General features: G+C 36.7%; 1 protein-coding gene across 2 annotated transcripts in view; it reads right to left on the reverse strand.

Annotated features, from left to right (window-relative positions):
- Positions 1 to 17893, reverse strand: part of LOC142336006 (E3 ubiquitin-protein ligase BRE1B-like) — a 67960-nt gene that overhangs the window by 33951 nt on the left and 16116 nt on the right. For both annotated transcript variants that reach the window (XM_075384454.1, XM_075384453.1), the window contains exon 9: positions 15356 to 15505. In XM_075384454.1, the coding sequence (XP_075240569.1) occupies positions 15356 to 15505 (150 nt within the window). The remainder of the gene's footprint in view (positions 1 to 15355; positions 15506 to 17893) is intronic.

The following is a 17893-nucleotide window of genomic DNA, read 5'->3' on the forward strand; positions in this document are numbered from 1 at the left end:
TTGTGTTATTTTCACGCGCTGGAACAGGTCCTCGGTAGGGTCCGTAGAAAGCTCGTTTTCGGTTGTAGATGTCCCGCGCCAGTACGTGCAAAGATTTTACAAATTCGTTCATACAGTTGTCACCTCTTTTGAGTTCAAAGTAGACAGGAGTTGCTTTACCGTGTTCTATGGCTGCTATTGCATAACCACAAGGTTCATGTTTTTCAATTGCAACTGTGTAGGAAGTAGAGGGTGAGGGTTGTGCTGTAGCGATTGGAACAAGATAAGATTCTGTGTCAAAGTATAGAACGATAGGAAGAAACCAGCGTGCTTTCCAGTTTCTGGACTGTAGGGAAGTGTTGCTTTCTTTTGGCATAACAATTTCTGCTGCTGCATGTTCACTGCATGTTTTAACATGGTTTTGATAAGTTTCTCTGTTTGTACATAAATGAAAACAATTTCGACAAATACGCTGCGCTGCACGGTGCGCTATACCTTTGAAGTATGCGACAAATCGTTCCAGATTCAAGATGAGAACGTAGTGATGGGCATTCTCATCGTGGAGGAGAAGAAGGTCCATTGTGAAGGATTTGTTTGACTTTTTGGAAACGTAGATCATCACCAAACGTGTTCCCTCGATTCTGTAAACAAAACAGATTCATGAAGACCAATACAGTTTTAACATTTTGATTCGTTGAGCGGGATTATTTGAATTTTATTGATATTATTAAAGAAACACTTACCCGAAAACATTGACGCGAACGTCGTTGGCGTCCTCAAAGTATGGGATCCTGTTTATGGGCATGGGCATCTGATAGTCTCCAACCGGCTGTCGTTCCGCATTCTTGTACGTATCTGGATTCGTCTTTTCAGTTCCCGATCGACCTTCTGTCAGTAAATTGATTCGATTTTTGATGTGATACGCGGCAACGAAACAATACACGAAGCAGTTGTGATCAAAATGGTTTCGTATGTTGAGCAATGAACGGCATCCGTTCAGGAAACCAGGTAGAGCTATATATGACGATGCATGCACGGGGGCAAAGGCGGCTATCTTGATTTCCAGTCTGTTTACTTTGCGTAGAATCCATCCACTGCCTTGTGACGAAAACATGAAGAGAATATTCAACATCTTACTCAACATCTTGAAAAAATCTTCGTTTGAGAGTCCATCCAAGTACACTGTAGTCATTTCAGAGCTAGCAAAGATTTCGATAGCTTGTACTTCGTTGTCATTTTCGTTTCTTTCTTTGTACAGATCCAGACACAACAAACTGAATTTTTTTGGCTGCAGTCGAAACTTCGCTGTTTATAAGGTCCGTTATGATGTCTCTATTGTTCAGCATGAACTCCATGAGATCTTGGTCGTCCTCCGTTCCATCAATAGTGAGAACTTGAAGTGCTCCTTGAAAGGCGGATTCTGTTGGTCTTCTGCTTGTTTCACTAGTTCTCGAGGGCAGTCCATGTTGATCTCTTATGTGTGTGGCAAAGCGATCAGCAGAATCAAAGCCAATGTAGCAGTAGAGACAACATTGTACTAACGGATTATGTCGGTTTCCGAAATGTCGTTCGAGAGTTCGTAGATCTCTTGTAGTGAAATCACAGTGTTCACAGCGGTACACTGGCACTCCAACTTCATCTGGATGCAAGTTCCTTTGGTGACGATTGCGGTTGGTGCGAAATGTGAATTTGGCGTTACAAAATTTGCACGAGAAACTCATTGTTGAATCAATTTGAAGATAAAATGGTTTTGAGTTCGAGCTAAACCAAACCTTCAACTCTCTAAAAATAACCAACGTTCTGATTGGTTGAATTTGAAAACATGTTCAAAACGAAATTTCTAGGGACAAAGTTTCTTTCCAATCAGTTAACTAAAGGATTACACAAGAGTGAATAATATCATTGCCCAATGTTCACAGCTCCATTAATTAAATTAGGAGATGGATGAAGCTTTAGAAACAACATTTTTTTAATCCCGTAAGAGGGCGTCTAGCATTTTATGCAAATTTAGTCCTGCTTTATGCAAATTCCATCATTCGCCAGTGAGGGCGTAGATCATGTTTTATGCAAATCCATTTGCATATATGATTGGTATTCTGGCCAAAGAGGGCTACAATCATGTCTTATGCAAAGTTGAATTAAAATGAAAATACCAATGTTTTGCCGTAATAGTCGGAGACTTATGCGTATTTTCTATGCAATATATGCGTAATGTCTATGCAATGACGTGTTTTAGCGAGCCTTATATGGTTAAATGGCTTTATTGGTGTTCTAGTGCAACTGAATATCTCTTTAGGCATAAAAAAGTTGATTATCACAGTTTTTTCAACCAAAAACCTTGAAAAAAAAATTTTCTTGAAAATAGATTTGAATTTTAGTATAACAAGTCCCATCAATGATTACTGGAGGTTGTAGCAGAATCAGTTGAGGGTTGAAAGATTTTAAAAAACTAAGAAAAAATGTTTTTAAAAGTTGGAAAAAAAATTGATTTTTTTTTGTTTTTTTCGCAATTTTTAATGGAATTCATACTTGGCGAGCAGCTATCTTCATCATTCTTATGATCAAAGTTTCACAGCGTGAGATTTTATGAAGACCTGTTTTTACAGAAGTGTGAAAAAACCTCGGGAACACGATTTTTCAGAACATCTGGAAGCCACATGTTTTTAATTGAAAACAGGTGTTTGCGAAAACCGTGTTCCCGGGGTTTTTTGGCCATGATCATCATAACCTTTTATTTCTGTTACAAAGTCGTAAGAAAAACTCATTCTGAGTATTTTTCAGCAAAACAACCACATCATCAATATTTTTCGATTTTTCGGAAAAATTGACCTTTTTTTCAGAAAAAAAGTGTTTTTTCTCTAAAACTTTTTATGAGGAATTTCTAAAGTAACACCTTCGAATTGTAGTAAAAAACATAGAGATAACATTGAAACGATGAAAAATTGCACGTTTTCAAGTTATTTGTTAGAAAAAAATTTTTTCAAAATTTATAGTTTTCACAAAATTTTTGCTTTTTTACAAATAACTTTTTTTCTGTTACAGATATGAAAAAGTTTATGGGGACCAAAAATTTAGAGCGTGTTGTTTTACATCATATGAGATACTTCTCAGTAGTTTCCTCATCAGTCTTCCACTTGTAGGGTGATAAGTTAAAGACAAAAATATATGACTGAACATAGATTTTGTTCTCTGTGACCCATAAAATTGTGCTCCTCCAAAATTTTTGTTAAGAGTTCTATTGTAGAACACTTTGCGCTCAGCAAGATGTCTCCTTACAAAATTATCCACCTTTTTCGTTTTCATTGTTTTTTTTCGTTTTTCTTTAAAAATTTTCCAATTTTTCGAGCAATTTGTTTGAAAAATGGTTTGAAAATGGGTAAAGACTCCACCTCTCAATAGAGTTGTTCAAGTCCTATTTTGTAGACGATATTGTGCTCTAAAAAACCATGTTTATACATGTTTCTTCATTTGGCGAAATTAGTCACTTTTACAGGTTTTCGAAAAAAAAATTCAGTTTGTCTTTAGTCCTTCGAATTTTTTTTCTATTTTCAAAAACCAAACTAATAATACTAAATTTTTATTTTATACACAAAAAATATTTAATCTCCTTTACAAAATCGAAACAAATAAATCAAAGAAATTGACTCAACATTTTTATAAAACACAATTTTTGATTACTCCAAAAAGCAATTCTTCACACAATCAAACTGAGAGTTTAGGTTTCCTTTCAGAAATTCTAATCAAAGAGTTTTTCACAAGGTCCAATGGACCTTCTTTTTCTTGGCGCGAGAGTGACTTTTGGCGTCTCGGAGTTGTCGGGTGTTGTTGTTGTTGTTGTTGCAACCAAGCTTGCACCGGTCTCTAAAATTGTTGTTGGTGTCGTCGAGCCAGACGGTGTTCTGAAGTCGGTCGCAGACAAATTCTGCATCAATTGACTTGCAGTTGGTAGTGAGCCAAAATTCCATGCAAGTTTCCCCTCTGTAACGGGTGAAAACAGAGACGGTGAGCTCTCCGGAGTCACAGTGGCACTAGGATCAGAAGTTGGCGTTGAAACACATCCTGGTGTTGGTGGTGGTGACTCGGGAGAAAGTGGAAGGCCCCACAAATCGGCTAGGTCATTGCAGTCCCGAACTACTCCCAACTGGTTTTCGAAAAAGGGCACGCAGTCACAATCGTATTTGTATAGAATAGTTCGAGTTTCTTTTGGCAGCGTCACAATGTCATACGGGTAAAGAGGATGCGTTAACGACAAAGGTGGAACGAACCCGCCTGAAGTGATAAAGGTTCCACCGCAATCTTCACTCTCCTTTTTGTCCGGCAAGGTTGCAATGAAGTTAATGAAGATTTTAGGTATCATAAAGTGTTCAAGCGTTGTCCAATTCTCCTCTTTCTCGTTTGTCCTTTTTTGTTGGATAAAAACCACAAAGTTTTCGTAAAAAGTTTGGTACACAATTGTTCGCTCCCAGACATTGTTTTGGTCGCTTAGGATATGGAAAGACATTTTCTGCGTTTGAAGAATTTTGAAGAGATAATAATGTTTTAAAGAATTTTGGAATGCTTTGAAGAGAAGATAAGCAAATTGAATGTTTTTGATAATTGAACAAGAAAAAGTTGTGAAGGTATTTTAAGCGCAAGGATACTTGTTCACAAAATTTGACTTCTACTCAGACAGTGGACTTTCAACAAAGTTAAAGTGTTGCTGTTTCGGAACCGAAATGAAATAAAATGTAGCGGGGAATTTACCCCCATGTAGTTTATGCGAGTTAACAATGTGAGTCCAGTGGCAGTTCTCTTATCTGCCCCCGGCACAACCAAAGGCCAACTATTTTGGCCCGAAATTTGCTTTACTACTTTGTTTATAACAGAATTAGGCACACGCCTTAAAACTGCACATGTATTTACAAAATTTTAGTTGAACGCCAGGTGTTTTTCATTAATTTGGACCAAGTTGGATAAGTAGACCACACACGTATAACCCACGCATGCCGCGCGCCTGAGGTGGGGAGCACGTTGTTTGTAATTGAAACCACTTTGGTTCCTTGTTACGAGGGAATTATCACACCTAACACGTATTATTCCACTCTTATCAGTTAGTTTCTTTGAAACTCATGGTGTTAGGGACTATTACCAGTGTGTATTTGTGTATGTGTGTGGGTTATCAAGGCAATGCCAAGAAATACCTCTTGTTGATCTAAATATAACTCCGCGATATATAAATTATATGGGAAATACATGGGCCTCTGAAGACATGTGATATATGTAAATCACTGGAAACACCCTTATCAGTACCGTTTTGGAATGAATAGTTAACATTTGAATAATTTAACCTTTCGCTAACAGTGGACTACGTTCTACAACAAAAACTTCCAAGCTAATTTGGTACAAATGCCTTTCACTGCAAGCAAAGACAAAGAGTACGGTGATTGCTATTTCGATATATCCAAAACAGAAAAGAGGTTGATAAGAGCTACTCTCAAAACCTATGAAAACACCGGGACGTATGTCTTTTTGAAACTTTTTAAGAGAAAAGACAATGAATACGAATTTGAACAGAGAATATCCCTTACAACAGAGGAATTTGACAAACTTATGAAAACAAGTGGCAGGATACGAAACTCGGTGCCAGAGTCAGAAGGGAAAAAAAGATACTTCGGTTACTAAAAAACCGGTGGTTAAAAAACCTAAACTAGCAGAAAAAGATTCTGGATACGAATCAGCGTCCTCATCCTCGGCTGCTTCCACAGATTAATCAAAATGGTTGAAGCAATGTTTGAACGATCGCCGGGTTTCTTCAAACAATTTCAGAAGGCGTTCAAATTTTCAGTTTGCGATGAAAAACCGGAGTTGAATGGTGTAAAAAATTATGCTGTGTGTGTTCATTTTGAAAACCCCTTTTGCACTTTGAAAACTAATCATTACCATGTTTTGGTGGATACATCAGACGTGACAAAGTCTTCAGACAAATCAAAAATTAAAAAAAGCTATACAGTGCCTTGTCTCTACACAACATTTAAGATTTTGTTTGCCAATTCAAATACCCTAGAGCTGAATGGAGAAATTTTTCAAAAGCTTGTTTTGGCGGTTGAAAACAACAAAAATTTGAGCATAGATTCCCACTCAATTCAGAAACTGTTGCCAAACTTCTCTAACGTAGCTGCTAATCAAAAAGTCAACAACAACAGCAACGTGACGTTGAATGAAGACAATCGACGACGACTACAGCAAGGAAGCAGCGTACAGTTTCAACTCCATCAAAAGTCATTGCAAAATTGTATTACAAAGTCCAATAACCAACAAACTCAAACTGATAGCTTTGCAAGTGAATCTCTAGAGATTTCAAAATATCTTGTCTGGGCCACACTCAGGTGCTTTCTGCCAAATAATGGACATTTTTTTGAGCGGATATGGTAATTTGCTTGTTGATACTGATGTTTTGTTTGTACGCATAGTGTATGAAGAGAAAATAAAATTTTAAAAAAAACTTTATTCAACTAAGCAGAGTTTTAGTAGAGTTAGTTAGAGCATCATATGAAGCGCAAATCGAATCAAATCAACATCACTCATTTTTACAATTTCTGTGTTGTTATAAATGTAATGAGCAACATAAATACAAAATAAGCCACACAATATAGAGTTTTGTGTTTGTATAGGTTGATTTCTAAGCAATTCATACACGTTTTGAATATCAAGAGCAGCAGAGTCCAGTCTGTTGTACAAACATTTGTATGATGTTAATTTCTGTCCAAGCGGATCAGCGAAAATGTAATTGCCATTCTTCCTACACAAAAGTGTCCAATGTGTTCCAATAGAATCAGAGCTGGATACATTCACAATAATGAATCTGTTCTGTGACAATTTCAAGGGAAAATTATCAGCTGCAAAGACACCACAAAATTTGTACTTTAGAAGTTTACATGCTTGAATCAGGCTGTTTATTTCGTCTTCATCCATTAGTTTGTCAGAATATGATTTTTAGAAACTTTCCGAGCCAAATCGATGAAAATAGTGCTCGCTTTCTCACCAATAATGAAAATTTCTATATTACAAGGCAACTGAAAACTTGAGTTCTATTGAAATTGAACAATTGGTGAGTTCAGGGTGAATAAAATCATGCGAAGCCTGCTGAGTGCTTGTGAGATCAAACACCATAATAAAATGGCTCGGGTACTCAGACAATTTAATTCCATGACCATTGTCAATATAGGCTGTCTGACATTGTGTTGAAATATAAGCGTTTGTCATCAGTTGTATTTATTGGACTGTCAGCAACAGGAAGTCCATTTCGGTAAATACAAATCTGCTCCAGATTGAATTTACGAAAGTGCAAAGGATTGAGTTGTTTGCTTCCTAAAAGCGCTTCATTTGTGTTAAGGCATATAGCTAGACGTCGAATTGGCTCCCTGCTGAAAACATCTTCTTGTTTCCAGCTTTGCAAGCCAGTAGAAGCAAGAAACGTTTTAGTTATGGTCTCCAAATACGGATAGGACGCTGGACTTGATAGTAAAGTTTTTTCAATTGCAGAAACCACGTCATCGTTCAACGTCATTTTTCTTACCTAAAAATTAGCTTCTATAATTTTTACTTTGTAGGATTTTGCAGCATCGTCGGAAATTGTGACAAAATCATCTATTGATCGTCGAAAAGAAATTCGCAGCGTCACACCACTCAAAAGATGTCGATCGCAAGTAAAAAAATCTACAGCTACATTTCCATAAAAAGTACATTCGGCAGATTGTCTAACCAAAGTTTTTCGTCTGTTAACTTCAGCTGCCAGAATTGCTCCGGGGTTCTCTTCGTAGGAATAACCTTGACATGCCAACCAAGTTGCTTTAGCATCTTTGTTATGAGAAAATTCAGTTTCAATGAAACTTTTGTGAGCATAATTTCCATTTGCATTCGAAATTTTTAATCCGTTGGCAGATACTGTACAGTCAGAAAAGAGCGAATGTAAAACATTATTGCAGAAGTAAGGGGCGTCTGTTTTGGTGACGTCTGCTGCAGCTCCAGCGTCATATTTCAAATCGGCTTCAGAACCTTGAACTATCTTGCATTTGATTTCCAGGAAAATTTTTTGTAGGTCAATAAAATTATTTCTGTCTCCAGCCACCTCAAATTCGAGCAAGGGTCCGTTAGGGCTCTACACTGGCCCTACTTTTTGACAAAAACTACCATCAAAAGTTACAAGAAGCGCTGGTTTTTCAAACAAATCCAGGGAACTATGTGTTGCCTCTGTTGGTAACATATTACCGATCATCTTTAACTCTAGCGAAGAAATCCGACCGACTTCTTTTTGGCTGTTTATTTTTTGAAATGACTGTCTTTCTCACATTAGTACTTTTTCCAGCTTTTGAGCCAGATCGTTTAGACCGTCTCCGATTCATTCGGTTTTGTCGTCTCATTCGCAGTGCTAATGAGCCTCCTGTTTGCTTTTTAACTGTGTTCGAAATAGTGTTTTTCAACGCCTGCTTTGCGGATTTTTTTTGCTGACAACATCCACTAACTCTGGCACACTTTGTAATAGAAGTTCTTTTCCGACACGTTTTGCTGCGGGTAGAATGAATTTTCGTGCAAGCGGTAAGGCGATTCGACCTATGCCACTTGCTAAAGCTCCAAAGCCACTTCCTCTTTGTCTATAGTGTCCAGAAAAATAAGGCAACGAAGATGCTTGATTGGTATAGTACGATTCCATTGTTTTAATCACCAAATTTTTTGAACTGTAACGTCAATATTACTTTACCGGTTCCTGAAAAGGGGACTAATTGACCTGTTTCGGTACGTAACTCTATGGAAATTGATTGAATCGTATTTGAAAGTAGTTTTTTATAGTCCAAATTTGAAAAAACTATTCTATGTGTTGGTTCAAGTTCACACACGCTACCGTTTTTCAGACGTTGTTTTGAATCAATGACACGTAATAAAGGCGCCTTAGCATCACCAACATATTGATACTCGATAATGTTTGTGTATATGAATCGTAAGTGCTTTCCCGCGCACAGATCAGCAGCGAATTCTCCATAAAAAGCTTTTGTCTCATCGCTCTTCATTAATTTATTTGATGTAGCTGTATTCATTTTGTACCCAATATGTACACCATGTTTATCTGGAATTCCTGTAAAACCCACAATACTGGGTATTTCTTCACTAGGAAAAGTGATTCCCTCATTTTTACCAAAAAGTATTTCGTATTTTCCAGTACTCTTGATTTCACGAAACGAAAAATTAGGTAGTCCAACTGTTCGCTTGATGGTAAATAAAAGTTGAGCAACAGTTTCAAAGTTTCCAGTCATGAAAGAGAATTTTTCTCCACTGTAAGGTCGAGAAATGACATTGGCATCAGATGAGATTCTTTGTGACTCCTCGTAACCCTTAAGACTATATGCTATCAAATCTCCATTCACCACATGCTGAATTTTGGTCGGAAAAATAATTTCGCTTAGAGCTACCCTCCAGTCGCCAGATAGTTGAATTTCATCGTTGAAAAAATTTCTGAACGAAGCTAGTGTGTTTTGATCAAAGATCTCCATCGAAGCGCTAGAAATAACATGTACCGTAAACTCGTCTTCGAATCGTTTACTTCCCATTTTTTTGAGGAGACTCTCGTACTAGTTGAAGTTCGGGTTGATAGAATTTACCCTGGATAACTTCTTTATCCGCATCAACGAGAGAATACGTGGGAGGATGCAATGTCGGGATAGATGCGATTTCAAATATCTCGTCAGTAAACGACTGTTTGTAGCCCTTCCCGAAAGTCTGCTCTTTTTCACTATGCGCACAAAATCACCAATATAGAATTTGGGTTTTTGAGAATTTGTTGTATTTGCAGTCAAGGACACAAGCCTTGGAACGTCTTTCTTCGTGACTTTGTTCGGAGCGAGCTTTGTCGTTCGATTTACTCCAGAATTGATTGTTTTAACAAACGCATCCAATTTGTCTAGATATGAATAAGTCCACTTTTCTTCTAAATATCTGTAGATTATATTTTTCAAAGAGCGTATATTTCTTTCCGCAAAAGCAGACTTTTTCTCACTGAATGTACTGTATAAATGAATTCCGCGTTCAGTGCATAGGGCTTTGAAGGCACCTAGGAACTCTGTACCATCATCAACCCAAACTTTCTCAGGTTGTTTATGCTTGATCATCTTTTTGAAGACCTGTGCTGTCTCTGTGGCATATTTTGTTTTCAGTGGCTCACCCCTGAGATATCTTGACAAACAGTCAACAGCCACAAGCAGATATTTTACACCACCGTTGTATTTTGCAAGTTTATCAACATATGCTAGATCTACGGACCAGATCTCATTTATGTCGTTACCAACAACTTTAAGCCTTGGAAACCTGAGGCGACGTGATCGGTATTTGTTAAAAGATGGTTTCGTTTCCAGATACATTTTAATTTTCTTCATTGATAATTTACTCAAATTTTGCAATCTCTGCGCTTCCAAATGACGCAGGACCGTTTAAATAGAGCTTGTCAAGTTTTCGCACATCGTCAATAGATATCCCAGTCTTTTCTACGCGCCTCTTCCGCTGTCTTCTCTTTACTTTCATCGACTCTTGGCTTTACATGTTTCTTCGTTGGTTCAGATCGTCTTCCTTCCTGCTCTCTTTTGTTTTTTGCTTTAGTTGTTTGGATGCAGTTTCCATTTCATCTTCACTGTAAAACTGATCTACAACTTTTTTGCGTGAGTATTAAAAACCAAGTCAGCTGATATATCAAGTTCACTCAAGATTTTGGTATACTTTGACAAGTCAATTTTTTGTGGGTTGTAGTAAATTGTACAAAAAGCTTGTTACATCTACTCCTTGAGGCTCATCGTTAATGTGCAGAATGTTGGTCTGTTCACTAATAGAAACATTATTTGAATTGAAAATTTTATTTAGGATAATTGCAGCTCTTTTTGTTTTGTTTTCATCCACTAGTTTCAGTTCTAGCATTATTGAGTCGAATGCTGAATCCCTCCTTTTTTTCACTATTGGCTCTATTTCACTGTCATCGCTAAAAAACGATTCGCTTCTTACATCGTCTGCATCACTTGTCACATCACCGCTACTCTTTGTTCTCTTGATCGACCAATCAGTGTTAGTGTCCGCATCTTGTCTGCAGCTTTTTTCTCATTATTTCGTTCAAAATTGGGATTAGTCTTCTGTAGGAGTGCTAACTGAGTTGCTTTTTGCTGATACATTGGATTATCAAATATTTCTTCCTTGGTTGGGTTTTTTGAAATGAACATTCTTTTAGGGATCAAAACAAACTCTTCTGCATGCATTATTCTGCCTTCAAGTAAATATAGCACAACAATCCCAACGCTCGAATGAGTTCTGGTTTTTTGGCTAAAACGTTTCGCTTTTTCTCCAAACTTGTTTTCTTTGATAATATTTGTTGAAATGATTTCTCCTGATTTTTAAGTAACTGCCTGTTCACTGGAACGTTGCCATTGATCACATTGAGCAAACACTCACAGAGAAAGTTTATAAAGCTATTTGGTGCTTGTTTGAGGAACTTCCTGCAATTGCTCTCGGGCAGCTCGAGCATTTGCTTTAGCATACATAACTCTTTCTCTCTCATCTGTCAAAGTAGTGATAACCGCTTTGGAGGACGGTAGATAAAAAATTGTTGGACCTGGTTGTACAATATTTGAACAATAACGCAAGGAGTCTGATGTTTTTGGATCTAAGTCAATGAGTAAGTGTCCAAAAGGTTGTTTTGTTGCAAGTTCATAGCTTTCCTTCAAAAAATTTGTATTGTTCAACTGTTTTCCGACATAGGTGATCTGCTGTATGTCTCTAGGTGATTTGAACAAAATGATATGGGTTGTGTTCAGATCAATCGTTCGCGGCCATTTACTCTGTTGAAATAAGTTATGCTTAACATAAATCACACTAATATTTCTATGGCGTCCCGCAGTTGCAAGTTTTGAAAATTCTTTGTCATTGAAAATTTCTTCACACGAATCGTCAAACACAAGCAGACAATTTTCCAGCTGAGAAATGAATTCGAATCCAGAAAACTTAGTGAAAAAAATGTTCACTTTACGCTCTATTGTGCTGAACTTTGGCTGCTCGTGTTGATAGAAAAAGTAAATAGAACTAAAGGTTGGATAGAAAGTGTTTCTCAATAACATTTGGAATATAAGTTCTGTTTTTCCAGAACACGACGGACCACAGACAGCCATAAAAAGCCTATCGCTAGTGGATATTATTTTGTTCATAGCTTTGGATTTGGAAGAGCGTAGCCAACTGTGCACGAAAGCAATGAAAACCAAAATGTTGATTCCTCACAATCAAGTTGGGAAAACACAAGCTTGGTTAAAGACACTACAATAAGAAAAAGTATTATCAAAATTTGAGTAAAATAGACGACTTCGGAACGTGGTAGCCGAGAATTAAAAAACTTCCACGAACGCCTCTCATGATTTTCCTCATCAAAAACTAAAGCATTCAAACCCCCTACATTAGCGGAGTCTATCTGGTCTTCTTTAACACTCATTTGAAAATAAGTTATTTGCAAAAATGAATTTACACTGTTTTTTAGTTTAAATTGCATTTTTGTTAGTCTCTCTTTCAATCCAAAAGAATTCATAAGTAGTATATCTAGAGTCTTTGTCGTCTTTTTTGTAAGTCACTTTATAGTTTGCCTGCATTCCGTAACCACTTCCATAGTAGACAATAGACTCTACGTTGCCTTCACTGGCCAACATTTTAATTTCATCAGGGAGATTGTCATCGTCCAGAGGTACTTGAACTGGTGCTGGCCACTTGGACGTAGGTAAAGGGGTTAGTTTCAGTTTTCTCATTTTCTGTTGTAACGACATGATACATTTGAAAATATTCAAGTAATGAAAGATATTTCTTCAGCGTCTCAATTTCTTTAGTGTTGCAGAGAATCTGTTGTTTTCGCAGAATATTCTGTCCCCGTGATTCTATTTTCTCTTCTTTTAAAAAAGTCAATGTGAACTGATTATCATTCGTTATGTAACTGCATACTGTCAAACTTGGAGATAAATTCACTTGAAGAACTGACGGAGCTGCCTTCTCCACTCGACGGCTCATTGGATGGCAGAGATCCAATAGAAATACAGCTGTGCTTTCCTTTTAGCACAATGTTTCCTCTTTTGCTTTTCCGGTAGGTAGAAAGAGTGGAGAGCACAAGTAATATTATCAATTGGCGATTTAATATCTTTAACTTTCGTTTCCAAATCTATTACCTCTTTCTGCAAGAGAGTTTGGAGTGATTCTGTTTTCTCTTTCCCTTTGGCATAAAATTTCCCTAACGGAAACCGAAGTTTAATGGCGACTAAAATTTGTGATAGAAACCAATAAGGATAAGTACCGCTGTTCCAAGACAAACCATGTAAAAATTTAGTAACCCACTCATGAGATCTCCTGTCACTAGCGGAAAGTGAGTTGTAGGAAACTGGTGGAAGAAAAAGAATTGTGTCCGAATAATTATTTGAACAAAGCGATAACTCTTTTATTATAAAACCAGTTTTCTTGTAACGAAAACCTTCAAAATCCAATATCACTATTTCTTGTTTCAGCATTCCAACAAACTGAACAAATTGTTTTTGAACGTCTTCACAAACAAACAAAAAGCCAATCCCGTGATGTGACCCAAATACTCGTTCGTAATTGGACAAGGTAACACATAGGAGTATCCAGGGCCTTTACGACTGTACTCTACTATAAAACCTGATGCATCGTGGAGTATTGCATGAAGTCGAAGTACTTTGGACGATTTGAAGTAGTTGTCCAGCGACGAATTATCAATTCCAATTAGACCTCCATACGGTCTCAGCTTCAATGTTGCCTCGAAATCAATATCAGGGTCAAGGTATTGGCAAGCAGCTAGAAAATACAGAAACCTTTTACCGTATTTTGGATAATTGTTCTTTATCTCCAGGTAAATTTCATGAATATTTTTTAGATCAATGGTTGCTATCGTTTTGGCCATCCTTTTCAACAAATATTATTCTGGCAAAATGAATCCTAATCGTACCTCATAGGATTGACCACTCCCAACCAAAGTATATTCACACAAATACATGTAATGAAAATACCGCTAACATGAAGGATCTTCCCTCACACTCGCGAAGTATATATACCAACAATAAGCCACCAGACAAATACATGTAGCGCAATTACCACTTTCTTAACATAAAAGTCTCACCTAAGGTGTTAGTGATCCCCCTCTGCAGAAAGGATCTCGAAGGATCTCCCCTAAGGGATCAGTGATCCCCCTCTGCCGAACGGATCTCCAAAGGATCTCTCCCCCCCCCCCCCGATCTTCCTGTATATATACGATACTACTATTATACTTAATTAAGCTCTTCAACTGAAGGCTATTCAACTTTATGCTAGCTAGCAATCGCTCAACAAACTCTGATAACCTGATCACTATGACTTAATGACCCGGCTCTATCGGTTTATCCCGTTTCCTTTGATTTTTCTCTGTTGACACTGACCGTATTCATTACATTGCGTAATTCAATATGTGAAAGAATTTAACATCCATTCAGTTGAAACAGTGAGTCAGGTGAGTCGCGAGTCAAACGTGAAAATTTTGATTTACGTAAAACTAAAAACGTGATCAAAAGGTAAAACAAATTTTAAAAAACATAGCAGGACAAGTCCTGACGTTCAATTCAAAGAATGTTCATTGAATAAACAAAAACTAAACCTAGAACAAGCTATGAATGGATTGGGAAAAGCATTTCCAAAAAAAATAGATAAAAATAAAACCAGAAAATCAATGTCAAATTGCCGCATGAGAAAAAACCACTAGCGAGAAAGGAAAACTTGATTCGAACAAAAAATAGTCCTAGAAAGAACTATGAATGAATTATTCAGATTAAGTAGAATTCAAAAACTAAAACTATACGGTATCAGAACACGTGAAAGACCTGTTGAACCCATTGGTTATCAGAATCAGGAGAAAGCACAGCAAAAAGTCAAATTGGGACAAATCAAGAAAAGTTCAATTTCAAAAATGAAAAATCTGTTCAAACACCAATTTTTCACTCTACTTCAAAAGCAATCTGAAAAATTTACAACTAATGCTACTCGCTTTTCGCTCCCTTTTTGACTCCAAAAAGTCGAGAAAATTGTGAACAGATCTTAAAAAATACAGCTCTAAAAAATCAAGAAGTTTAAGTTGTAAAAAAATCAAGAGAACGTCACCAATAGCCCCAGCTATAGCTTTGCAGCCATTAATAATCATGAAAATTCATCTTTAAATTACCGCGTCTGTAATCACTGCAGTGTTGGGGAACTACCTCAAACCTGTACAATATCTTGAAAAATCATAGATGATCAAATTTAATGTGGGCAGCAAAAGAAAACAATTCCCACTGATAGGATTTCTACATGACGTGGATACCTTATTAATGGGCAGTGTCTGATCATTCTGGGCCATGTTCTGCTCAAACTCATTGCGTAACATCTCGTACTCCTTCCTCACTTGGGCCAAAGTGTCCTCTAACTGGATGACCTCATTTCTCAACTTCTTCTGACATGACAACTCGTCTTTCTATAATCACACAAAGTAGTATAGCCTCCACCATCTACTCAAAAAGCTATTATTTATGTGCTAACACTTTTTCGATTGCATTTACGATAGGGAAAAATATGCACCAAGTTTTAATTCATAAAGTTACGAAAGTTTCATTAAAGTAAACTTAATTATTAAAAACTGGTTCTAGCATTAATTTTTGTCCTGCAAATTTGGCAAGCTTTTTGAAAAAAAATAGTTCTAATAGTAAAGTCCGTGTTATTCATGAAGTATTTGATGGCATTGGTGCACTGTCTTTTTTGAATGATCTGTTCATACGTTTTCTGAATTTTCAATAGCAACGAGTGGCAAAATTGGAGGGGTGAATTTTAGACACGCGGAGTAAACTGAATGAAAAGCAACTAATTATCAAAAATTTTTGAAACTGCTTTTGAAAAATTGGTATTAAAACAGATTTTCGGTTATTCAGAGCGAATTTTTTTGTTTCATTTGCTTTCAACTCTCCATTCTTCTCTTCTTTATTTTGAAGCAGAAATGCTTTCAAAAAGGCAATTTATGTGTTCTAAAAAGGCATAGTTGCAGTTTTAAAGGTCTCATTAGCTCGCTAAGGAGTCATTTTTGAATTTATTGAATGTTTTCAATTGATTTAACGTTTTTAACACCGACAATATTTGTTTACGAAAATGACCGATTTTTCCTCAATTTTGACAATTCTTGTTATTCTGTCACATATTCTCACTTATGAGAGGCCTCGTTAGATTCATACTGAATGTTAGCTATTTAATCATTTTCGTAAATAACGGTTTTTACGACTTTTGGGGAACAAATCTTATTTTTGCCCGTTATTGTAGTTTTTTCTGCCATGTGTGTGATGCACATTAATGGCAGGGCTCATTGGCTATTAAATCCGGAATAGTTGTGGATTTTCAACAAGTTTAAATCATATCTAACGGCTTTGAAAACATCGACACTTATTTTCTAAAATGTTGCTATTTTTTTTGTTTTTGCTCGTTTTATAGTTCATTTTGCTGGATGATGCCTTAGAATCGTTATTCAGAGGTCTTATTTACTCGCGAATGAGGCAAAACGTTACTATCAATGGTTCTACTGGCAGCAGCCCATCATCTTTCAAAAATTTTAAGTGATCAAAAGGTAAAGCGAATTTTTTTTTAAAAAAGGAGAGCGCCTAAATAGTCTTGGAGAGGCTGACTGCGGCTATTAAAAACGAATTGTTACAAAAAATTCCTTAAGGTTTCAGTTTTCATTTGCGTCTTTCAGGCCACTTAGTTTCATAGATATTAGTAAACATTGGTTTTTGCACGACGTTGCTGTTCACTGTTATAAGTCCCCGGTTGCGGAAAACCCCCACGAAAAAAACCCTCAGTTTACTATTAAAGAACTGCGCATTTAGCGCGTTTGGCCATGCCTCACGGGCCATGGCCATGCCTCAGCTGCCCGTGGGACTTGATATGAAACTATCAGAACCGAACAAATTATCACTACCAAAATTTAAATTTAAACTGGTGTTTGATTTCCGTGGGGGTTATATTCCGTGGGGGTTTATTTCCTATCTAAAGTTAAGTGGTTTTTTTCCGTGGGGGTTTATTTCCAAGACCCATAAGTCCCATATTGTGGTTTTTTGAGAAAGGTGTTTTGTAATCTATTACTCTTAAAACCCTCAGTTTTAAAAAAAGCAAACGCACATTTTTTTAGAAGTATATTGTAAATTATAATAACATAGCTGGCAGATTGCCAGAAAATAGCCGCAATAGATTCGTAGACCGGCACTCTAAAAAACAGTAAAAAAGACAGACCAAAAAAAAATTCGTCTTTTCATTGAAGGCTGATATGTTATATTTTGATTTAAAATCTGTATAAGTTATTACTGCCTCTATTAGCTGATCTCAAATAACCTTCATTTAGAGTGATACACACCCATTTGACCTTATCTCTTTGAATTAAAGTAAATAAAAGTCAATTTCAAAGTGAGGAAGTCATTTTTGAGAGTGAGGTAAGTCAAGTGTGACCGAAAATTTAATCACGCGCATGAACAAAAAAACTCGCTCCACTAAGAGCGAAAAATGACGTCACACATGCAATTCGTTTGAAATTGCATGAACGAATGAACAAAAAATGGCTGTGACGTCATATGGTCGTAACAAAAATCATGACGACGAAATAAAAAACATAGCAGGACAAGTCCTGACGTACAATTCAAAGAATTTTCATTGACTTGACAAACAACTAGAATAGAACGGACAATGAGTGAATTGACAAAACCATTTCTAAAAAAAATCAGATGAAAAAAAAACAAAAAAAAACAGAAAATCAATGTCAAAAAGCTGCTAGGGAGAAAAAACCACTAGTGAGATGTGTAATTTTGATCCTAACAAAAAACTAGATCCA

Source organism: Convolutriloba macropyga, chromosome 3, assembly GCF_964194025.1.
Source record: "Convolutriloba macropyga chromosome 3, txConMacr16.3, whole genome shotgun sequence".
NCBI classification, from domain to species: domain Eukaryota; kingdom Metazoa; phylum Xenacoelomorpha; order Acoela; family Convolutidae; genus Convolutriloba; species Convolutriloba macropyga.